The sequence below is a fragment of the Leiobunum rupestre genome, chromosome 4, assembly GCF_980474605.1.
Source record: "Leiobunum rupestre chromosome 4, qqLeiRupe1.1.hap1, whole genome shotgun sequence".
Taxonomy (NCBI): domain Eukaryota; kingdom Metazoa; phylum Arthropoda; class Arachnida; order Opiliones; family Sclerosomatidae; genus Leiobunum; species Leiobunum rupestre.
The window spans coordinates 70,092,805-70,116,341 of record NC_143387.1 but is presented as its reverse complement, the minus strand read 5'-3'; the positions used below and the strand labels follow the sequence as shown (position 1 = coordinate 70,116,341).

Here is a 23,537-nt window from a genome sequence, read left to right as displayed (position 1 = left end):
TATCTATGTTTTAACCATAACCGGCTGTATAGCTGTTTTAACTTAAGAGACCCTTTTGTAAATCGGTGTAATTACTGAAAAGGATATCTCAATAAAAAAGCTTTTATTATTATTGTCATCAATAGGTTGTAGGTAAAAATAAATGAACAGTATTTTAATTTTACATTTGTTTATTTGGCTTACTAAATTGCAGTTTTATATATACATTGTGAGCTAAATTTTAACATCAAACTGAGTATTTACATCATCATATTTTAGAAATTTTTTCTATCATAAGGTTGACAAAATTTTTGTGTTATTTTACTATCTCATTCGATTTTCATTAATGTCTGTTTATATTTCTAAAAAGGCCAAATTTTGTGCACAGAAAGTTTCTGCTAGGCATTTTTACTCTATGAATAACTTTGGCATTATGAATAATAATTATTATAGTAATATAACAACGGATAAAGATATGTAATAAAATAATACATATATTACAGACTAGCAATGACCACCTAACTGTTTTAAAACAACAACAAAATTAGACTTGATTATCAATTATCATAAAAACCCAATAAATAAATTGTAGGTATAACAAACAAATTATAAAGAAAATCTGTTCCCTTTTTTATATGATTCCCAAGAGAGTATGTCATTTCTGATCAAATATAACTTCATAAACTATACATAAGCAATACTAAATTCTACTTTTTCCTCAGTATTTTTTACGTAGAGTACATAAGTTAGTGCAATATATAGAAATCGTGAAAATACAGTTTTGCATAACAAAAATACTACATTTGGCTAAATTATTTATTAGTAAGTTAGAATTGAACAAGACATAATTTATTGCACTTGTATTTAAACTTCTATTAGGCCTACTTTGCACGCAATTGAACATTTCTACGTTTAAACTAGCTGCGTTCTTTTTTACTAGATAAATTATAGTACTACTTTCAACGCTACAGAATTTTTTGAGCTAACTGGAAACTTATTTAAATCTACAGTCATAATTTCCTCTAGTTAATTTTTTCCAATTGAAGCAAATAATTAATTTTACAAAACTTTAGTAATTCAATAACAGATTTTTGTCAACTACTTTGCCCGGGATAAAAAGAAATATATTTTACAGTTACTTTCTTGAATTTTTTTATACAATACCTTGATTATATATAATTAAACTTCTTTATTCTTATAACATTTATAATAGTTCTGCAAGGCAGGGAAGTTCACCATCCACAAGACGGGGAAATGTTTCGCTATAGGCATTTATGGGGGATTTTATATTAGAGTCACGGCACGATTTTTTTCTAACATAAATTTGTTTCAAATAATAAAAAAATATAAGGCTCGAAAAGGAATGTTAGTTTTTTATAAACTTCCGCTAGAGAACATTTACTAATGACTAGGCCATCACAAAAACCTAATAATTTTGCTATAAATTTTAAAGCACAATTTTTAAATAGAGGAAACAAATGTATATCATTTTAGTTTTGTGGGGTTCAAATTGTAAGCTTCATGGATACAACCATTATTTGTAACCTTTGTATAAAAATTTTAAATTCTCAACCTAAAAATAATTTGAAAATGAATCTGAGCCTTTAAGAAAATAAACTTCATACAAAATAGATATATTTGTTAACTGAAAAGTGTAAAGCTCAGATTTTGATTAAAAATAGTTTAAAAGAGAAAGACAAAAAATGAGCAAAGTAAAAATAAGTAAACAGGATAAAGTTTTTTTTTTTAAATATTACCGTCACAATCTTAAACATAGATATAGATATTTATTTGAAATCAGTCTCTAAAGACGTTTCAGTCTCTAATACTGCAAAATGCCCTGGTATGGTATCTAAAAATAATTGCTCAATTATACTAATTTCTTGATTAACCCGAATTGCACATATTATCTCGAGCTGTTTTTATTTCCAAACACCATTAAATTAATCTATCAGGAAAATTAAATTGAAGCAAAACTATCACGAAAAGGGACCCAATTTCCGTGGGATCACCTGAATAATTTTTTGGATTGAAGATTATATAATATTATGGCAGCTTTATTTTTTCAAACATATTTGCTCTTTAATAGATTTTGTCATATTAGTATTTAAACAGCCCTTGGGCTTACGTTTTTAAGACGCAAAAGCGTATTTTTTTAGGGTAAATTTTGAATACTCGATGTATACGTATTATGAGGTTAAGAAAATGCCCATTTTTCGTATTGATTTTAACCTCCTTAAAACGGAAAGGCTTTTTTGTTTAGATATAATTTTTATCAGGTTTATTCACCTACAAATCGATGATTCTCGTTTTGCAGTTTTTCCTTCTTTCTTTCAATTTTTCATACTCTTCGGGCGTCATACTTTGCTGATGACGGTTTGGTCTTAAATTCATTCCAAGGTTATGTACTCCTTTGGCAATGCGGGACAAAGGGGAAAGCACCAGATCCTTTTTAATGACCAAGGGTGAGGAAAGCGGGTTCGGCAGATTAAGGGAAGGAAAGGAGAAGTCTTGAATAGCGCTCTCGCTGTGAGAAGTTTTCATTTTAGCGGTTAGACTTTCCGCTGCGTCGATAGGACTCTCCTCATGTACAAGCAAATGGGATACTTCACTAGAAGAGCAGGCCAAATTAACGGTTGAACGCACTTCCAAGGCTTCCGAAGATTTTGAAAGTTTACGCCCAGCTCGTCCAACTACATCATCCACGGTTAAAAGCCTACTACTGGAACTGGCTCCTGACATTGTCAAGTTCTCACAACTGATTTGTATTTGAGGAGCCATTTGCTGAGGTCTAAAACATGTAATATTCAAGATCACTAAAAACTTCAGCTTCAGTTTTGGATGAAAGAGGGTTGATTCTAATGGGTAATCACCTTGAACTCGAAGTTAGCGAAAGAGTTGAGGCGGACGTTGAACTAGCTTTCCTTCTGCGATATTGTCGAAGGTTGGCCCTTTTCATTGCATCCAGGACAAAGTCATCAACATCAGGGTAGTTTTGGTGACGCCTGTGGTGAAATGGATGGCGATGATGTCCATGTTTGTGATAATGAGCTCTATGGGTTCCCTCGATGCTCTTCGCTCTAACAACTTGATGAAGGCTATCTCTACTGCCTCCGTGGAGATTAGACAAACCTGGACTCGTAGCTAAAATTCCACAACTCTCAAGTAACTTATCTTGGCTTCCCTGTTTGTATTTGAATTTAAAAAAAAAGGGACAAAAAAGGGAATACTTTGCGCATAGAAAGAAATAATAACCTCAAAATTTTCGTCATCATTTTCTAAACTGTCCGAGATCATTATCATTTCATGTTCGTCAATGTCGCTACATTCGGAGTAGTCGGAACTAAGTGTACGATCACTTATTTGGTGGATGAAATTGCCACTGGTGGAGACCACAACGCCTAAACTATGTTTCTTAACTTTCCTTAGAGAGTCATCCTCAGAATCGGAAGAGCTATCCATTTGAAATGATGTCTTAAATGACATAAAATATTTTTATACAAAATGCGTCATGTTACCTACTTTATTTCAATAAAAACACAAACGTAGGAAATGTGGTTATTTGGGAAATTTGATTTGGTAAATATCAAAATAATAAAACGGCATGCAGGTAAAATTTTAAAAACTTTATTTGTTGCTTAAAACTCTTTAAAACAAAACTAACATGCAAAAAAATTGTCACACTCTTTTAATCCTTACCAATCCCGTTTCTGAAACTGCAGCTAACATTCCACCTTGTGAGGTAGTTCCATTTCCCCTTTTACCGAGGTTTCTTATTCCACGTATGGGGTTAAGTTTGGCGATTTGGGAGGTCATGTTGCTCATGGCCCTAGAGCCAACGTTCCTAAGGTTCATAAGCTGTCCCTCGGAGATGTTGCGCGGCATGGAACTCAGGGAGGGCAGTTCTAAGTGGAATGAAACTAAATGGGAACGACTGGCTCTGTATCCCCCAGTGCTTCCATGAATGCTGCCTTGGGCCAACTGAAAATAGACATATGTTAATATTAAACTAAGATTAGATTTTACAATTTCCAAAATGAACCTACCGGTAACTTGCTTTTTCTACGCTCAAGTTTTCCTTCAAAGAAAGGAACATTCAAACTTTTCACGCTTAAAGCTACTTTGAAGGCTTCACAAATAGCCTTAAGAGATTCTATAAAAACAACACAGCCTTTAAATATGATTGTGAGTCTCGATGATAAATGCATAAGTAACATAATAGTTGGCGCATCTCTTTCTCCCAACTCAAAATTATCTAATGATAGACCATTTCATCTATGACCAAATAAATTTTACTGACCACTTTTCAAGAACTGTTACTAGAATTTAGAACTTCCAAGTAACAAATACGAACAATAGCCAAGGTCTCCACCGTCAGTCTTTTAAATAGCCAAAGCTTAATGTAAAATTGAAATGGGAAAAATAACACTTATTATGGAAAAAATAATGATAAATATTAAATTGGAACTAAATTTCAGTACTTCTCATATTTCTAACTGTAATTATTTTTGAACTTGAGATTGAAAGGTAATATATTTCTCATCACCAAACTAAACTGTTACTACGCATTGTAACCCGGCCGCCTGAATTAATGGCTTTAAAAGTCGCTTGATGACTTACGCCTAAGGTGGTGCCAAGGGTATTAGCCTATTAGCCTAGCTAATTTTTATTATTACTACCAAAAATGATTCTCGTATATCAATAGGGAGTGGAGAGTTTATATTATTGGGTGCCACACTTTTCACTATTTTGTTACTTATGATAATAGCAAAAAACTTTTGTCTATACCAGCTGCTTCTTCTTCATTTTTAATTGGCACAGCCATATTATTAAAGAAACGGGTATTTGTAGATCGAAACATTTGAAAAAAACCACTTAAGCCATTTGCCAAATAATGCAGTCTTAAACAGTGGCGTTTGGACTTAAATATGGAAGGTTCTGGTCCTGAGGGATTAAAAACTATTAAGTTGAATCCCAATATTACATTATTAAGTTTTACCCAGCTCTATCCTTTCTAAGTCTTCTAGCAACACTCTTTGGTACCTGGTTATTCGATCAGTCTCATCGTCATACCTGTTAAAAATTTAACAATGTAAGTCGGTTATAGCATAAAATGAATCTTTTCTCTCTCTTACTCTGCAACATAATAAGATTCTTTGGTTAAGACTAAAATGGTGTCCATGTCCTGCTGATTGGGGTCTCCGGTACTTATGTCAAAAGCAGAAAAGTATCCAAGAATCAAAAGAAAATTTGAAAGAATTTATTAGTAATTCAAGGAGTTTTTACAAGAAATTAAACTAAATGCATCCAAGATAAATGTAATAAATATGCGAAAAGACACTAACACAGGATCAGCATCAATCAGAGCCCAACCCCCTAGAACAGTCTCGGACTCTGGTATTAGAATTTTCTTGCAGTCTTCGATTAGCTGCTTTACCCTTTCATGGTGCTCTAGCTCGGACAGTTCCAAATCATGCTCTGCCTCTTCTCTTTCAGGACTCACTGCGCTAATATCTTCGGTTACGGGATTACCCAACATCAAATCTATGGTAGCTTGCCTATAAGCGTCTTTGAAGCGATTGACATAATAACTACGAATGATTTTAAGTTACAGTTTTGGTTTATACTTTATACTTTAAAACTTTTTTCACTGACCGACTCGCTGAGTTATAACCATCTTTCATGACCCCTGCTAATCTCCTCTCTCCAGTTCGAGTATAGTCTCCTTTCAAAGCCACAGTTCCTGCATATTGCCTGCTGATTATGTCTCCGTTATTAGCCCACATAATTTGAAAAACTCTGCGACATCCTGCTGGTAAAATGCCCTCTGGAGGTATTAAACCTAACCTCACAAACTAGGGAGGCAGAAAGTTATCATTAGCGGACAATTTTAATTTCATAGTGTATAATTAACTCAACCTGAATGTCCATGATAGTCTTAGCCAATGCAGTTTGAACGATATTCGTGCGATCTAAGCAGTCTATGCAATTCACCCTAAACGTTCCTTGTTGATCACATATTAAACCTTCACTGTCCACCCAACAGTAGCGAATGTCCCTAATCAAATCTTTAATGCTTTCTATTAACACCGACACATTTTCAAATTTCATTCCACGACTAAGAAAATAAAATTTTAGTATTATATAATTTTCTCCCAATTTTTTTCATATATTTAAGATACTGTTCCATAAGTATGTCTTTATCACAGAGTTTTAGTTACAGTTATTCACATTGGCCTCAGAAAAAAATTTTAAACGAGCAATATGAAGTCATACTTATGAAACCATATATTATACTTTTTTATTACCAATATTCATGGAAATCAAACATGACATATATAAGAGAGGATGAGTCGTAGCGTAGTATATGATTCATGTAAGCATCGGAAATTACTTTTTCTTTCCCAATTTGTTCAACTAGATTGACTATCACCACATTTCCATAGAGATTAACCTCCTCTTCAAAATGCTTTTCAAAAGCAGTTTGCGTTTCTTCCTCATCTATTAGTAAATCAAATACTTAGTAAATATGAAAATATACGCTATGAGTGTACTAGGTTACCTTTATCTAAACGGGGTGGTGGCCTATATTTATATCCAGGTTGACTCCAAAATACTGGTACAGATCCTCTAACTTGCACGAAAGAAACTACATGGGGGGGATATTCGAATATTTGTTCTGTTTCTACGTAATTAGCGCATTTTCCTGATTCGTCTACACCACGACGTTTATACCGAGTACCTGCTCGGTATCTACTACGCCGCGATATTAGAATCATGGTGTATTCACGCCCTTGTTGTTGGGTTTCGGGGGGTGGCTTGACTTCAATTGGACCAGCACCGATATCATGAAGGGGAGTCAAGTCCAAGTCATCAACTATGTCAATCCAACATCTTTCAATTTGAACATATCCTTGAATTACAGGTAGAATCCAGAAGTCTGCCGCTTTTACCTGATAAATATTTGAATAGAATATCAGATCTGTAGCTGACTTCCTTCATCTTTATTGTGAAATCTTACATTCATATCAATTAGTTCAGTGAGCATATGTTGATTCCAAAAAAATCTTTGATCAACTCTGGCCCATAAAGGCCTTTCTTTGGTTTCTGGAGATTGGTTATACTGCCTTTGCAAGCTATTGGTTAAATCTCCAGTTCGGGAGTAATAAAATGAGTCTGTATCATTGAACATCTTATAAATTTCCTGCAATTTTGTAACATCAATAGTCAAATGAAAAAAGTTCATTTCATAGAGTTATTGGAAAAACTCTTACATCTGAAACTCGTTTATCAAACTTTTCCCTATCTTTGGCAAAATCTTTCTACAAATATAAGTTTCAAAGTTTTAATTGTATATTAAAAAAAGTAAATAAAAACAATAAATAAAAATACATTAATATAAGATTAAATTTTTTTTGTCCTGATATGACTTATTGTATATTATTATTTTTTTTTTTAACTATTGAGGGCAAAACTGCTCGAACCTTTCGGGGTTTAACTTGTGACGTTGCTGTTTTAATGGAGTTCCATGTTTTTTGTAAGCCTTCAGATGGAGTCGTTTTTTCTGATTTGCGAGGATTTTGATGATGTTTACATTGCTGAAAGAAGTCATATTTTGTTCTTATAGCATTAACCCATTTTTATTTTGAGAATGTAATATTGACCTCAAGTTCCAGATCCAATTGTTCATGTTGCGACAATGGAAGTAAAGCTATTTTTTGTATTTTAAAAGTTTCGTGATTTCCGGGTAAGCGACCCACTATTCCCTGCTGTTTAATTAACACAAGTTTCTTGTCAAGATCTAGAAGAAAAAATTGTTATATTATTTTTCCTAAAGGAAAAGTGTGAAAATATCTCAGAATGAAAAAAGCTGTTTTTGGAGAAATGCCAACTTTTGGGCGCTACAACGTATAACTTTAAAAATTGCCAAGCAATCACATTATGAGTAGCTAGCAATAAAGAAAAAAATTTAGAAGCCCCCCAAACAACCGGCTTCCACCAAATACACGCATATAGTCGAAATATATTTCTATTCTTAACTTTGTGCGCTGGAATAAGCCAAAACTCATTATCAGCTAGCAAACATTTTTTAATTCTGTTACACCAACATAATAAAAAACACACAGAGGCAAGATTAGAAAATGTGATGGATTTCAAAATTAGCCCAAGAACTTTACCATGCAATATAGAGGTATTACAAATACATAGCCAAAAAAATTTACATCGCAGTAGGAATGGTAGGAAATGGACTGTAACTCTCAACGCCCTAAATTAACTAGGGCTACTTTTGGTTGCTCTAGTATTGATTTATTGATCCAACAGGAATGGGGTAATGGGGAGGACTTTCAAAGTGCATAAACCATTTTCCAGTAGGATTTATACTGCTACATAAATTATATATTTTCTCAATGCTTCTAAATATAGATCTAACATGCTTTCATAAGCTTACAATAAATGTTTAAAAGGGATAATTTTTTTCGAACCTTGGTGAATCTGGATTTTTCCAATGACTCCAAATACCATTCCTAGACAAACTGGCTCATGGAGGGATTTAATATCAGCATCTAAATTAATTTGAAATTTTAATTAGATAAACATTGCATAAAAAATTATATTTAACCTAAGTGCAACATTAATATCTAATAAAATGTCTTTTGTTTTTCACATTTGCATTTAGCTATAATAGTAATTCCTCGGAAATTTTCTAGACTGATTAGCAAATAGCAACATATGGGTTAACAGTAACACTACATCTAAATCAAAATTAAGTTAACATTTTAATTAAACGATGTATTACAGTTAAGATTCACGTTATAATGTTAAATTTTACAGCTAGACAATGGTAAGCAATAATAACATCGTATCTCGTTTTCTATGAAGGGTGCAAAGCAATTTCAATTTTTATTGGAAAAAATATTTGACAGATAGGCCTAGCATTAATATTCGCCCAAGGCTTATACTTACCGATCTTGGGTGTTATCGTCCCGTCCACTCTGTTACACCATAAACTATTTTCGTTGTCCACGATTACGTAAAAGTCTTCTGTCATTAAAACTTCCATCGTTGGTGTACTCATTTTGCACAAATAAATTTTAAATTTTAAATACTAAATACCGGGCGAATCCGCGGGACGTTCGCCTCTAGGGAATTCCAACATTTTTGTTTTGTTTACATTCTCGGGGAACTCGCCGCGACGTCGCCATAGGTGGCGCTAAAAAGAGCATTTGCCAAAGTAGCTATATGAAAGTAGGTTATATTACGTAGTAATGAGTCTAATGACGACAATTTATCTATTTACAAATTTCTACTGTCTTGGAAGTTGGAATCGTCGGCGAACTTTTACCAAATCTATTTTATTCGTTTTTAAATAAAATTTGAATTTTATTTACTGCTACCTTCCATCATGTACGACCAGGAAGATGGTAAATAAAATAAATAAATAAAGAATTTATGAAAATCTATTTATTATAAAATAAGCGAATTACACTTACTATGTTAAGCCTCGTCATATATTATAAGGTTTTTTGCCATGTTTTCTGTTAGAACCTATGGATGAAGATACGACTGATGACATTACAACTGATTTATGGCAAGAAGCCTGTTGGATTGTTATTAGCGCATATTTTGATGAAAAGGGATTAGTCAGACAACAGCTAGATTCATTTGACGAGTTTATTCAAATGTCAGTTCAAAGAATTGTAGAAGATACACCTCAAATTGAGCTGCAGGCTGAAGCACAACACACAACTGGAGAAATTGAAAATCCTCCTCGATTTCTATTAAAATTTGAGCAAATTTATTTATCTAAACCAACTCATTGGGAGAAAGATGGTGCTCCTACACCTATGATGCCTAATGAAGCAAGACTTCGGAATCTAACGTAATTGGTTTATCGCGCAATGAGTCCACAGATTGTTCTGATTCCTTATAATTTCATTTCAGATATTCTGCACCACTGTATGTAGATATCACTAAAACAGTTATTAAAGAAAATGAAGATCCTGTAGAAACGCAACATCAAAAGACATTTATTGGCAAAATCCCGATTATGTTACGATCAACATTTTGCCTGCTTAGTGGTTTAAGTGATCGTGATCTTAGTGAATTGAATGAATGCCCCCTTGATCCAGGAGGTTATTTCATCATTAACGGATCGGAGAAAGTGTTAATTGCTCAAGAAAAGATGGCAACAAATACGGTTTATGTATTTTCAATGAAGGACTCAAAATATGCCTATAAAGCAGAGTGTAGATCTTGTATGGAGCACTCTTCGAGACCTACGAGCACACTTTGGGTCAATATGTTAGCCAGGGGTGGACAGGTATGCGTTAAGTAGGGCTTTAGTTTGGAAAAATTAACTATAATTTTGCGTCCAATATAATAGGGTGTTAGGAAGAGCGCAATTGGTCAAAGAATAATTGGTATCCTGCCTTATATCAAACAAGAAATACCAATTATGATTGTCTTTAGAGCTTTGGGGTTTGTGGCTGACAGAGACATTCTGGAACATATTATCTATGATTTTGAAGATCCCGAAATGATGGAAATGGTATGTCATCATTGTATCTAACCTTTAGAAGAACAATCTTTTAACATGTTAGTGTATAGGTGAAACCATCTCTGGATGAAGCCTTTGTAGTTCAAGAACAAAATGTAGCCCTAAATTTTATTGGAGTTCGTGGGGCACGGGCTGGTGTTACAAAAGACAAAAGGATCAAATATGCCAAAGAAATTTTGCAGAAAGAAATGTTACCTCATGTAGGTGTCAGTGACTTTTGCGAAACCAAAAAAGCGTATTACTTGGGGTAAGTTGTGTTAGTGTGAATCTTTATTACCAAAAATGTATTGGCTTCAATCTAGTGGAATTAATTTCAAGGTACATGGTACACCGTCTGCTTTTGGCAGCCTTGGGTAGAAGAGAACTGGATGATCGAGATCACTACGGAAATAAAAGATTAGATCTAGCTGGCCCTCTGATGGCTTTCCTCTTCAGAGGGTAAAATTGTATATTATATTTTTAATTGCGCAGTTCTAACTCTTACTTTTTTCAGACTATTTCGTAATTTAACTAAAGAAGTGCGCATGTACTCCCAAAAGTTTATTGATAGAGGAAAAGATTTCAACATTGAACTTGCCATTAAAACCAGAATCATTACCGATGGTTTACGGTACTCTTTGGCTACGGGCAACTGGGGTGATCAGAAAAAAGCTCATCAAGCCAGAGCCGGTGTATCCCAGGTACATTAAAAACAAAGGGAATTATAATATTTCGGTGCAAATCTAAGTTATTTCAATTTTTAGGTGTTAAATAGGTTAACATTCGCTTCTACTCTATCACATTTACGTCGAGTCAACTCTCCTATTGGCAGAGATGGTAAATTAGCCAAGCCCAGGCAACTTCATAATTCTCTGTGGGGAATGATTTGCCCAGCCGAAACTCCCGAAGGTCATGCTGTAGGATTGGTCAAAAACCTGGCTCTCATGTCGTACATTTCTGTCGGTTCCCAACCGTCTCCCATTCTTGAGTTTTTGGAAGAATGGAGTATGGAAAATTTGGAAGAAATTGCACCATCAGCCATTGCAGAGTAAGAAATAAAAAACAAATGTCTTCTATTTATTTATTTATATATATATTTGTTTTAGTGCCACTAAAATCTTTGTAAATGGTTGTTGGGTGGGTATTCATCGTGACGCTGATCAGTTAATGAACACTTTGAGGAAATTGAGGCGACAGATGGACATTGTTGTATCTGAAGTATCAATGGTGCGAGACATTCGTGACAGAGAAATTCGTATTTACACAGACGCTGGTCGGATTTGTCGTCCGTTACTTATTGTGGAAAACCAGAAACTTCTGCTTAAGAAAAGTCATATTGAACAGCTTAAAGAAAGGGAGTACAACAATTACAGTTGGCAAGATTTGGTAGCCAGTGGCGTGGTGGAATTCATCGACACACTGGAAGAAGAAACTATCATGTTGGCTATGATGCCTGATGACATTCAGGACAAGGATCTGGCTTATTGTTCCACCTACACTCACTGTGAAATTCATCCTTCCATGATTCTTGGAGTTTGTGCCTCCATCATTCCATTTCCTGATCATAACCAAGTTAGTTTCGCTTATCCAAAAATAAAATCTCACTTTGTGCTAATTTCAATTATCTTTCAAGTCTCCCCGTAACACTTATCAATCTGCTATGGGTAAACAAGCCATGGGGATCTACATCACCAACTTCCACGTTCGAATGGACACTTTGGCCCATGTCCTTTACTACCCTCAAAAACCTTTGGTTACCACTCGATCCATGGAATATCTCCGTTTCAGAGAGTTACCCGCTGGTATTAACTCTATCGTGGCCATTTTATCCTACACAGGGTACAACCAAGAAGATTCCATAATTATAAATGCCTCCGCTATCGATCGAGGGTACTTTAGATCCGTCTTTTATCGTTCCTACAAGGACTCCGAATTGAAAAAAATGGGGGATCAGGAGCAACAATTTGAGAAACCAACGAGAGAAACGTGCCAAGGAATGCGTCATGCAATTTATGATAAACTAGATGATGATGGGATCATATCCCCCGGAACTCGTGTATCTGGCGATGATGTTATCATTGGGAAAACTATCACTCTTCCAGAAAACGATGACGAGGTTATTTTTATTTTTGATTTTACAAAAAAAATTAGCTTATTGAAAGTTTTCAACCATTTCTTTCAGCTTGAAGGAACAACAAAAAGATTCACCAAAAGAGATGCCAGTACATTTTTGAGGAACAGCGAAACTGGAATATCGGATATGGTTATGTTAACTTTAAACGCTGAAGGCTATAAATTTGTGAAAATCAGGGTGAGATCTGTCAGAGTTCCACAGATCGGTGATAAATTTGCGAGTCGTCATGGTCAAAAAGGAACCTGTGGAATTACCTACAGACAAGAAGTAATTAGGAGATTTAGAATTTAATTTTTCAGAATGATAATTAAATTAATTTTGTTCTTGCAGGATATGCCATTTACGGCTGAAGGCTTGACACCAGATATAATTATTAACCCTCACGCTATTCCATCTCGTATGACAATTGGTCACTTGATTGAGTGCTTGCAAGGGAAAGTTTCAGCTAATAAGGGTGAAATCGGTGATGCTACTCCTTTTAATGACTCTGTTAATGTACAGAAAATTTCAAATTTGCTTCAAGAATACGGTTATCACCTCCGAGGAAATGAGGTCTGTTACTCTGTTTCCTTGTTATAAAAGGTGTTCCTGATATCTGAAACTAGTTTACATTACCAGGTTATGTTCAACGGACATACTGGAAGAAAAATCAATGCCCAGATATTTATTGGACCCACATACTACCAACGATTAAAACATATGGTGGATGATAAAATTCATTCCCGTGCTCGTGGACCTCTACAGATTTTAGTGAGGCAACCTATGGAAGGCAGAGCCCGAGATGGTGGGCTACGTTTTGGTGAAATGGAACGAGATTGTCAAATATCTCATGGAGCTGCGCAATTTCTTAGAGAAAGATTGTTCGAAGTTTCAGATCCCTACAGAGTTCACGTTTGCAATCTTTGCGGTTTAGTTTGCATCGCTAATCTGAGAAACAACACTTTCGAGTGTAAAGGTTGCAGGAACAAAACTCAGGTTGGTTTTTTCAATATTTTGCTAAATAATTTACTGGGCATTATAATGTTTATTTTTAAATATAGATTTCGCAAGTCAGGATACCGTATGCTTGCAAACTACTCTTCCAAGAGTTAATGTCCATGTGTATTTCACCAAGAATGATGGTTATATAAGAAAAATATTTTTAAACCTTTACTCTTTGTATTATATTTGATTTTAATAAAGTAATTGTAATCAACGTGGATTTAAACATTTTTAATGTAAGCCAATTTATTTTTGTTGTAATTATCTATGTAGAGGTTTTTTTTTTAAAATATTTCTCATAAAGGTGTAATTGGGGTAAAAAATATAGATTAACGTGCTTCCGCCATCTGTATGACAAGTTTACCAATAATACTGATGACGTCAGCGGCGCGTGACCCAGACGGGGGGATATAAAACATACGCCATCAAATCCTTTTGTTTGAAAGATTCGTAAACACGGCCAACCTCGAATCCAAGTATCAACAAGGTTCAGTTTACGCGGAGTTAGCCACGATTTAGAGATTCAAGATGGCGATCGTGCTCTGAGGTCGCCATCCTGCGTTCTTTAGTTTTTATAGAAACCTTTTCGCGTTAAACGTTTTTGATTATTTAAAATAGACTTTATTTCTAATAGTGGAAATGGCTAGTGCGAGTGTTTCGAGAACTGAATTTATAGTCGGAGGAAAGTACCGTCTTGTGCGGAAAATAGGAAGCGGTTCCTTTGGGGATATCTACCTCGGCATAAACGTTACAAATGGCGAGGTGAGGTCATTGTAGGCTAAAAATCTTTCGAAGCTATTTGGGCGAGTTACAGCTGTTGGGTATTGTCTTTGAATTTAGAATACTAACTTTACTGATTTTGGAACCTAAAAAGTGCAATTTTTACTAATATTTCCTTATAAGTGCTCCAAATCTTACCCTAGTTTTGACTAATTTACGTCCATTTATACGTATTGGTTTTAGGTGTAGCCTGTTTAGGTGTTTGTTCTTGTTTACAAGGGCATAGCCTTGACGTTCATAGTTTTTACTTACACCAGGAGTTTATAGTATACCACTTAAAGAGCAGAATCCATCTCCCTTATCACTGTTAAAGTTATTTGTTTGAAACTGTACCTTGGCAGAGTTCCGTTGGGTTTTAGAAGAAAAATTTGAACTGGGTGAAATATACTTCTAAAAACCTTTATAGAAGCAAAATTGATTTATAAATAAGTGAATATTTATATTCAAAATAATTTTAACATTTTTCATTGTCTCATGTGGTAATACGTAAATTTTAAACTCTGGTTTCAGTGTACACGTCTGTGATTCTGGTTCAAATTAATTCCTTTTGAAAACTACCTCAAACCTACAAAGGCTCATGTTTCATTTTAATGATGTAGATGGTTCTGTTAGCTAAGCCTACGACTATGTACAACTTAATAGTTTAAATTCTGGGTCTCATTTTTTAAAAGTCGGAATTTTCGTAATGCATGTTTATTGTAATTTCTACTAGATTTACATAATCTAACGTGTATTATGATTGACACTGGTCATTATGCTAAAAAGTTGACTTTTACTATTCCGAAATTTTCACAAAGAAGTATGGCTTAGCACATTACAGCAACAGAAACATGTTGCAAAAGCATTAAATATGTTTTTTGAAGTTTAATTTTTAATTAAAGTAATTAGCACTTTCGCCTTGCAGCAAGAGGAAGGAGCTGGGTTTGATCCCAGCTTGTGGCACTGGGTGAATTAAGTTTGCAAGTTCTCTCCCCACTGGTTTAAGGAGTTTTCGCCCGAGTTCTTTGGTTTCCCCTTCCATAAAAACTTGTTGAGGTTAACAGTAATAGTTAGTATAGGGAGCTGTTGGCTCGCGTGGCATGAAGGGTTTTCCACCACCCTCCTACGCATTGTAACCCGGCCACCTGAATTAATGACTTTAAAAGTCGCTTGATGACTTAGGCCCCTTGGGTATTAGCCTAGCTGATTATTATTATTATTAAATGTGATAAGGAGTCCAAATTTAAATCAAATTATTTGAGTCAAACTTAGTTGAAACATAAAAATGATACTGAATTATCCGACAAAAAATTTTCTTTCTTACCCAATTCTATTTTACTAATTAATACAAAGACATTTTGATGCCCCTGAATTTTTATAGTAAATGTGCAAATGCTAATTCCCTCTATTGAGAAAAATAGGTCTAACAGGAGCTATGCATTTGCGAATTTATTACAACAAATCCACCCTACTTTACAAATTTTTATGAAAATTTGAGTTAAAATACAGGCGCAAGAATTGGGGTTATCAATGCCAACAGTATTAGCTCCTTATGATACACTTTTAATTTTTTTGGGGAGAAGGATTTGAATATCCTGGTATTAATTAAATTAAATAACATTTTTCCTTTTCAAATACTGCTAGTGCATATAATATTGCATGGGAATTACGGCTATAGCTATTTAATTGTAACCGGAAAACTACTTTCAATTTATAGTTTTATAAGCAATACGTTCTGTGGCAGCTGCAATGCACAATTTTAATACCATAAAATATTTCTACAGTTTTAAGGGGTAATGGTACCCCCCTTTTCAGTGAACATATTTGAAGCAAATTTTATTCATTTAAAAATACCAGAACTTGGTATTCGTCAATTTAAGTTTACACTTATTACCATGTGTGTGATCTATATAAAAATTTATTGTTAAATCTCTGAAATTTTACCTTAAGCCTCGTATTGGCTGTCCTTATCTAATTTAGTTATGATATAGCTGTATTATTTATCTGGTTTTCAACTATGTAAACTGACTTGCGCAAGTTTAGCAAAAGATTAGAATCCTTCTTTTGATTTTCCTATTGAAAGATGCACACAACATTAAATTTCTTAAGAACATAAACTGTCTATATTATGCTTTATTTCCCTAAAAATCTCGCTAAATATAGGGAGTGTAGGTGATCCCTGTAAATTTGTCCTCGAGGCAGAAAATCCAGCACATTAAAAAGCATTTTTATTTCCCTCTCTTAGACTGCATTTTCTTAGATTGACTTCTTTAAGAACTAGCTAATGTATATTTCATTGTACTTTGTTGTTGGGGAACAAATCTAGATATTCCTGTATTTCGACTTATTTAGGTATGCAAATGATTAGGAGTAGGTTTTTTTCCCTTCTCATTCAAGAAATCTCTCATTCAAATTACTACCTTAGGAATTATTATATAATCAAACCATATTCACACTCTTTATTGATCTAAAAAAAGTAAAAAATGGTCGATGGTAATTTTAATCATTAAATCATAAAAACTATTATTATTATTGCATGACCTTACTGTAGTAGATATTAAATTAAATAACTGATATTAACTTATTTATGGAATTAAATTATTTAACTAATGCTTATGAGTAAAAAAATTAATATTTATAGTGGGCTTAAAATCAATTTGGTTTTTCACCAAAAGTGTACCCAGCAGCTGAAGGCTACTGTAAGTCTTGAAATAAACAATTATTTTTTTCAGGAGGTGGCTGTAAAGCTGGAATCAACAAAGGCCAGGCACCCACAACTTCTTTATGAAAGTAAATTGTACAAAATTCTTCAAGGTGGTGTTGGAATACCTCATATAAGGTATGTTCTAGTTTTATTTTGTATACCTACTTGTTTTGTTTCTAGATATTCAGACACTAAATTTTTGTTTGTATTATTAACATAATCAGAAATATATAAGGAATAAAAATTGCCTTAGAAAGTGGTTTGTCAAATCTTAAAATTTACTATATTGAAATTTGTTAGAAACAGAATTTTGCGGAGGTTTATCCTTTTTTTCTGCAATCATGGAGGCTGAATGTTAAAAAAATTTCCGGTATTGATAAAATGAAGCAAATGTATGCGAATGCTAGTTTTCTCGGTTGAGACACCCACCGTTTGTCCCATTTTTTTTTCATAGCCCCTGTACTGGTGACGATAGGAGGAAACTTTTTAATGAGGTCCTTTCAATATCGTTTAAAAGTATTTCAATGGCAGATTCATTTCGCAACAGTTATTTTTTATATCCTACACGAGTGCCCCAAAATGGAATCTTAGTTAATATTTGCCTATATTTTACAGTTATTAAAATTATTATAATATACTATATTATAATTATAAAATATCGAACAAATTTATAATATTAATACCTTTTGTTGAAGTGTTATTTATTACCTCCATTGTGTTTTCTGAACATAATAAACTTCACTTGTAAGCCTAACTTTTTGGCTTCTATTATTTCAAGAGATATTTAACCCACCGGTTTTATTTTATTTTTGCTGTAGTGGGTGGTGCACTTTCAGAGAACAATGTCTATCTTCAGCCAAGATAGCTTTTTTTTATGCGTGTAGAAAACACAATACCATCAATACTATACACCTGTAATAGTTTTTTCACAGTTTCATAGGTACTCCTTACTTGTGACCCACTTTAATTTGAGGAACTATATTATAAAAAAGCAGCGTGCAATAGGGAAATGGAAATTAAATCTTTTTTATTTTATGCGAAGCCAAGTTAATTATTGCGGACCTTTTTAAGACACTTTGGGATGCTTTTCTTTTAATGGGTATTTTAGTTATGCAAGAAATGATTTTGATTAAGTGGGGAAAAGCCTACCAACATTTTTGACGCAACTGAATATAGTTTATGTACAATATAATTTATCCTAAGTAAAGGTAATTTTTAAACACTCCAGGGGAATAGAACCCAGAGTTATTATGTCAGTTTTGTGTTTAATATATTTAGAGGGTCACTGGCCTTCCTGTTTTTCGTCTATCATCTTGTCTAATAGCTTTGTAAAGCGAAGGAGAGCTACTGTGGCTAACCTAAACAGGTTTTTGGGGACAACAAAGAACCAACTTGAAAAATTGTTTATTGTTCAAAAATTAAAAGCAAACTTTTTATGGGGGATAATTTTATTATATGCCATGTAAATGTATTTAAAAGAGGATATAGTGGGTGGCTTTTATTTGACACATTAATTTAAGGGAAAAAATTAATTAAGAGGGTGTGATGATAAGTAATTAAATGGGTTCAAATTTGAAGATGGGTACTTTATTGTTTAAATATTGAGATTTATAACGATTGTAACATTGTTTTAATGATTCTAAAATATATTGTCAATTTTTAAACCGCAAAGAATCTGTCTTGAATTTACATCGTTACTTAGATATAGTAAAATATGTTAAGTTGAAATTTTTTATCTTCATGCAGTGTCATTTTGACAGATAATTTTATGAAAATTTTACAAACCAAATGAGCTATATTTATACAGTAGTGATTTTCCTACCTCTTAGGATTGAGTTTCACATAATTCAAACATAATAAAGTCAATAATTAATTTAATAAAATAATTTGAAACAAAACTGATTTCTGATAATTGTGTTTATTTTAAATTTAGATGGTATGGCCAGGAAAGAGACTACAATGTCCTAGTAATGGACCTCTTGGGTCCCAGCCTAGAGGATCTTTTCAACTTCTGCTCTCGCCGTTTCACAATGAAAACTGTTCTAATGTTGGCTGATCAAGTATGCCCTTCAATTATCTTGAAATAATTATATTTATTCTAACCATCACTTTCTTTCCAAGATGATTGGCCGAATAGAATTTGTTCACAACAAAAACTTCATTCATCGAGACATCAAACCTGATAACTTTCTCATGGGTATTGGAAGACACTGTAACAAGCTATTTCTGATTGATTTTGGACTAGCAAAAAAGTACAGGGACAATCGAACCCGCCAACACATTCCTTACCGCGAAGACAAAAATTTAACCGGAACTGCCCGATACGCTAGCATTAACGCTCATTTAGGAATTGAGCAGAGGTATATAACCACGCTAATATCTGATGTATGAACCAATTAAAATAAACTTTTTTCTTTACAGTCGAAGAGATGATATGGAATCTCTCGGATATGTGCTTATGTACTTCAATCGCGGTAGTTTACCCTGGCAAGGCTTGAAAGCCGCAACTAAGAAACAAAAATATGAAAAGATCAGTGAAAAGAAAATGTCAACGCCTATTGAAGTATTGTGCAAGGTACAGATACTGATTCGCAAAACAAATAGGTTATTTATAGGCGTTTCCATTGAACAAGGTATCAATTTTATTTTAGGGATATCCTCCGGAATTCACAATGTATCTCAACTACTGTCGAGGTCTTCGATTTGAAGAAGCGCCAGACTACATGTACCTACGGCAGCTCTTCCGAATCCTGTTCCGCACTTTAAATCATCAATACGATTACACTTTTGATTGGACCATGTTGAAACAAAAGGCAGCTGCCTCCGCAGCGCAGGCTGGAGGAACATCGCAACCCGTGGCCACCCCTGGTAAATAAGCTGGATTGTTTTTAGGTTAGGCCTTTTGAAGTTAGCATGAATATATTTTGTTTACTGGAAAAAAAAACTGATATCAAGTTGCTTGGGTGTTAAGTCTTCTTCTATTTTAAATGTTCGTGGTTTTAAAAGTATTAGTTTAAGCATACATTCTACCTTACAATTAAGTGTTAGGGATTTGCTGAGTCAAGTTCACGAAGATTTAACATGTGTCTGTATTTTTATGTCTCAGAAAGAAAATGAGGTTTTTTTAGACAAAACAAAAAATTGGCATCTAGCCGTACGTTTATGGTAAGGTACGTCATAAAAACACTTTGTTAATTTTATACGCTGAATGTATGCTGCCTTTGCTGCTATTTTTAAAAGTTTTTTTATTATTTATATTTAGTAGAGGCTGCTAAAATGTATATTTACGGCTGTTGCCTACGCTTGCTTTGTCTATCATTTACGATAGTTTCCGAACAATTAGTATGTAAAACGTTAAAATTAAGGCCCAAGCTCTAGCTGTAATATAAAAGACAATTATTGTTCGCATGCCACTATAATGGTTGTATCTTAGCGAAGCACGTTTTTCTAACAGTCACCTTTTTTTTTATTCTTTCCTGTTCAGGTGGACGTTAAAATACCTTTTAGGGCCAATGTTGCTAATTATGATAAAACTTGACATAAAAATTTGGTTGCTGAAGATAGTGTCCCGTGTTTTATATGAAAAGGTTAACTCGGAAATTTCTAGGCAAAATTGCGTAAGAAAGGTACATTATTTGAACGAATATATCCATTCCGCCCCTCCACTGGAAAAATTGATAATTCACCAACTACATTTAAAAGAAAGTAAAGTTATACCCCCTTGTTTTATTTTCCAAGGTGATTTAAGTATTACGTTAAAACATTAAGGAGAATGGGGGTATGGAAATGTATAAAATTTGGCCAGGCAACAAAAATTTCCGAGCTTAAGTGTGTAATACGTTACTGTCCGTGAACATTAAACATAACTAAGGGGATTTGCATTTCAGCAACATTTTGGAAATAAAAAAAACACAATACATCTTATGGAAATATGATAAAACAATTTAACTAAGTTCTTCAGATTGAGAGAAAGTTGATAAAAGTGATTTCTTTTAGCTCTACCATCACTTAATTTTTTTTTGTATTTACTATTTAATTTTTGTACGGCAAATTTCCTAATGCCCTTATGTCTCTTGTTGGTCAAGCGTTTTTACCATCCCCTCATCTTTGCAAAATTATAGTCTTGCCTATCCAATAACTTTTCCCCATTCATAAATATTTAATTTATAATAAAAGGAAAGAAAAAATATTTGATTAATAACGTAGTGTTATAAAAAGGGTACTTTCTAGTAGTAAAACATGTTTTGGTGGTATTAGTTTGTATTATTTCTATAAAAATTTAAAATTAGTTTTACGTATAAGATTATTCTACTTTAGTGAAATGTTCTATATGAGAATGATAAAAAATATATATATATTTCAGTGTAGACTTTATATAGTCCCGCAAAATTAAAATAGTAATATTAGAAGTTTAAATACATCGTATTTCGATATTTTTCTTAATTATGTTTCTTATAGATAACATATAGGTGGAATGCTTCTTTAAAAAAAAACTTCTGATTCGAACCTATATTTATTTGTTTTTAACATAATTAAGAAAGTGTATGCCTAGCGAAACACTAGGTTATTTAAAACATTTTTATTTCTTGTAAATATTTTTTAAAATGTAAAATGTGCATAACTGTTTTCTCCATTGGTTTCCTTTTTTTTAACATGGACTTTGAAAAAAATTAAAAATTACTGTCCCACGTTTTCTTGTTGAGGTTTTTGTACCTATAGTGGAGCAACAAAAATAAAACGACAATGTTCAATGCTGTGTAACGCGGAGTTTTTACTTTATTTTTCAGTCAAATAGTTTTTCCATTAGGTGTTTCTAAGAAAGGGTGAGGTTGAGGCTTAAGCAATGGAAATTCACTCGTATAGCCCATGCATGAAGTAGACCACACATCCTTTTATATCAGGTCCTGTATCTCCTGTTCTGTACCAGAGATTCTATAATAGTTGCGTTTTTTAGGTTCTTAAAGGGTGTATAAACTTTTTTGTTTATGGTGGATCAACGAAATTAACATATCAGTCACCAGGTTTAATAGAAGCTAGGGATGATTTTCATCATTAAGATCCCGCATGATTTCTCGCGGTACGTTAGTGTGCGGCAAGCATTTTTACGAACCTTACGTTAGAGGTACCATGACGCATGATACGGCAATCAATTGGAAATATCTTGGCATTGTTAACATTTGTGAGAACGGGGCCCCGGAAGTTGGACATTGGCTGATTTTCGCCTTAAAACGTACGTACTTTTTTTTAAATTAAGAGCGACATGGTTCAATATTATATTTTTAGTTGGTACTGATCATTTCTGAACTAATATTTCGGTTGCATTAATAATTTTTAATTTTAAGTGGGATTTTTGGCCAATTCGCGGGACCCCACAACCCGCGTACGCACTATTGTCATTCGCGTTTCGCTACCTTATTCCTAAGACCTTGGGATGACACTCTTTTGGCGCGTCTCGTGTGGACGCCTTCCCACGAAAGCAACTCTCTTCCGCTTTAATTTGAGTAGCTCGGATTCTTGCTCGAAGTGCGGGCATGGACTAATTATAGTACTTCGCACGAAGTACTATAATTAGTCCGTGGTGCGGGGCGGTAGATACCGCGGAGCACATTCTCTTCGCCTGTCCATCCCAAGTTGCAGCACGGCGAGGTCTCCTTAGTAGTCTCCATAAGAGGGCTCTTCCGCCGGATTTTCAGACGTTATTTCCGCCACTTGCGCTATACTTCGCAACGCTGTTCGAACTTGATAACTTTCTGCGGACTATTATTATCTCGTTTCTTTATTTTTTTGTTTGTTTTGTTATTCGATTTGTCGCGTATTTTAATTTTTGTTTTATGTGTTCATTTTATTGCATTGTTCGCTTTTAGTTATTGTTCATTTTCTCAATTGTTTTATTTTGAATCTGGTGCGCTTGGTGTGAAGGCTCATTGCTATATACACCAATATTCATTCTCGATATTCTGCCCCCCCCCCCCCTCTGGGGCCCTATTCTGTAAGCAGTTCTCGATCGAGATCTCTCTCGATCTCGAATCGTTCACACGAGATGTCGAAAAACGCTATTCTATAAAATATTTGTCGAAAAATGCTACTCGAATTCGATGGACTTCTCGAAGTCGATCTCGTCGTGTCCGAAGCTTACGAGATCGCTTTCGACAGAGGTTTCAACCAATCATCGAGCTGGTAGTTCTTTTTAACTCCCTCCCCCCACCCTTCTCCCGTGTTGCCAAAAAGCTACCACTAGTCCACCATGGACTGTAAATTTTAGAAGACGAGTAAAGCGTAGCCTTCTCCTGTAGAATTTTGGTTTCCCCGAGCATCAATCACTTCGAACTAGAGAGAGAGAGTCCGTCAAGGTCATTTGTACCACGCATAGAGATAGACCCCCCCCCCCCCCGCATGTTATCTGGAAATCTGGCCGACCGAAAGACACGCGCTTTAGTTTTTTT

The 23,537-nt window shown here is 34.2% G+C and overlaps 3 protein-coding genes across 6 annotated transcripts; 2 read left to right on the top strand and 1 right to left on the bottom strand.

Annotated features, from left to right (window-relative positions):
• Window positions 1-235: 235 nt before the first annotated feature.
• sp3 (phosphatidylinositide phosphatase spermathreecae) lies at window positions 236-9,152 on the bottom strand. The gene is made up of 19 exons (XM_090174069.1): window positions 8,944-9,152; window positions 8,463-8,543; window positions 7,644-7,780; window positions 7,464-7,577; window positions 7,254-7,301; window positions 7,001-7,183; window positions 6,542-6,932; window positions 6,288-6,480; window positions 5,899-6,097; window positions 5,635-5,834; window positions 5,325-5,570; window positions 5,115-5,186; window positions 4,979-5,052; window positions 4,768-4,923; window positions 4,026-4,132; window positions 3,679-3,960; window positions 3,235-3,453; window positions 2,853-3,163; window positions 236-2,770 (listed from the first exon to the last, which is right to left on the bottom strand). The coding sequence occupies exons 1-19, from the start codon at window positions 9,053-9,055 to the stop codon at window positions 2,269-2,271; spliced, it is 3,627 nt and encodes a 1,208-aa protein (XP_090030195.1). The 5' UTR covers window positions 9,056-9,152; the 3' UTR covers window positions 236-2,268.
• Window positions 9,153-9,264: 112 nt separating this feature from the next.
• LOC149948887 (DNA-directed RNA polymerase II subunit RPB2) lies at window positions 9,265-13,839 on the top strand. The gene is made up of 14 exons (XM_090174068.1): window positions 9,265-9,401; window positions 9,523-9,859; window positions 9,922-10,300; window positions 10,364-10,528; window positions 10,588-10,784; window positions 10,856-10,975; window positions 11,031-11,217; window positions 11,281-11,564; window positions 11,623-12,088; window positions 12,150-12,632; window positions 12,699-12,917; window positions 12,981-13,202; window positions 13,269-13,625; window positions 13,691-13,839. Exons 1-14 carry the CDS (start codon window positions 9,383-9,385, stop codon window positions 13,778-13,780), a joined length of 3,525 nt encoding a protein of 1,174 aa, XP_090030194.1. The 5' UTR covers window positions 9,265-9,382; the 3' UTR covers window positions 13,781-13,839.
• Window positions 13,840-14,094: 255 nt separating this feature from the next.
• On the top strand, window positions 14,095-21,850 carry LOC149948886 (casein kinase I). 4 transcript variants are annotated; one of them, XR_016480715.1, is made up of 8 exons: window positions 14,095-14,393; window positions 17,123-17,229; window positions 19,028-19,154; window positions 19,216-19,454; window positions 19,516-19,669; window positions 19,746-19,962; window positions 20,201-20,264; window positions 20,579-21,850. XR_016480715.1 is itself a non-coding variant. In XM_090174065.1 (8 exons), exons 1-7 carry the CDS (start codon window positions 14,271-14,273, stop codon window positions 20,209-20,211), a joined length of 978 nt encoding a protein of 325 aa, XP_090030191.1. In that variant the 5' UTR covers window positions 14,095-14,270; the 3' UTR covers window positions 20,212-20,259; window positions 20,579-21,850. The 4 variants fall into 4 exon arrangements, 3 of the variants coding, with proteins under 3 accessions (XP_090030191.1, XP_090030193.1, XP_090030190.1); XM_090174065.1 differs by having other exon boundaries at window positions 20,201-20,259; XM_090174067.1 differs by lacking the exon at window positions 20,201-20,264 and having other exon boundaries at window positions 19,746-19,986.
• The last annotated feature ends 1,687 nt before the right edge of the window (window positions 21,851-23,537 follow it).

Bases quoted from the DNA above. Each gene is read 5' to 3' on its own strand.
- sp3 (XM_090174069.1), bottom strand. From the start codon at position 9,055: ATGAGTACACCAACGATGGAAGTTTTAATGACAGAAGACTTTTACGTA. The intron at 7,184-7,253 runs GTAAGAGTTTTT...ACAAAATTGCAG, and splicing joins TTGATAAACGAGTTTCAGAT to GAAATTTATAAGATGTTCAA. The intron at 4,133-4,767 runs GTATAGACAAAA...TTGTTTTTATAG, and splicing joins AAATGAAGAAGAAGCAGCTG to AATCTCTTAAGGCTATTTGT.
- LOC149948886 (XM_090174065.1), top strand. From the start codon at position 14,271: ATGGCTAGTGCGAGTGTTTCGAGAACTGAATTTATAGTCGGAGGAAAG. The intron at 14,394-17,122 runs GTGAGGTCATTG...TATTTTTTTCAG, and splicing joins TAAACGTTACAAATGGCGAG to GAGGTGGCTGTAAAGCTGGA. The intron at 17,230-19,027 runs GTATGTTCTAGT...TTTTAAATTTAG, and splicing joins GTTGGAATACCTCATATAAG to ATGGTATGGCCAGGAAAGAG.
- LOC149948887 (XM_090174068.1), top strand. The intron at 10,529-10,587 runs GTATGTCATCAT...GTTAGTGTATAG, and splicing joins ATCCCGAAATGATGGAAATG to GTGAAACCATCTCTGGATGA. The intron at 11,218-11,280 runs GTACATTAAAAA...TTCAATTTTTAG, and splicing joins CCAGAGCCGGTGTATCCCAG to GTGTTAAATAGGTTAACATT.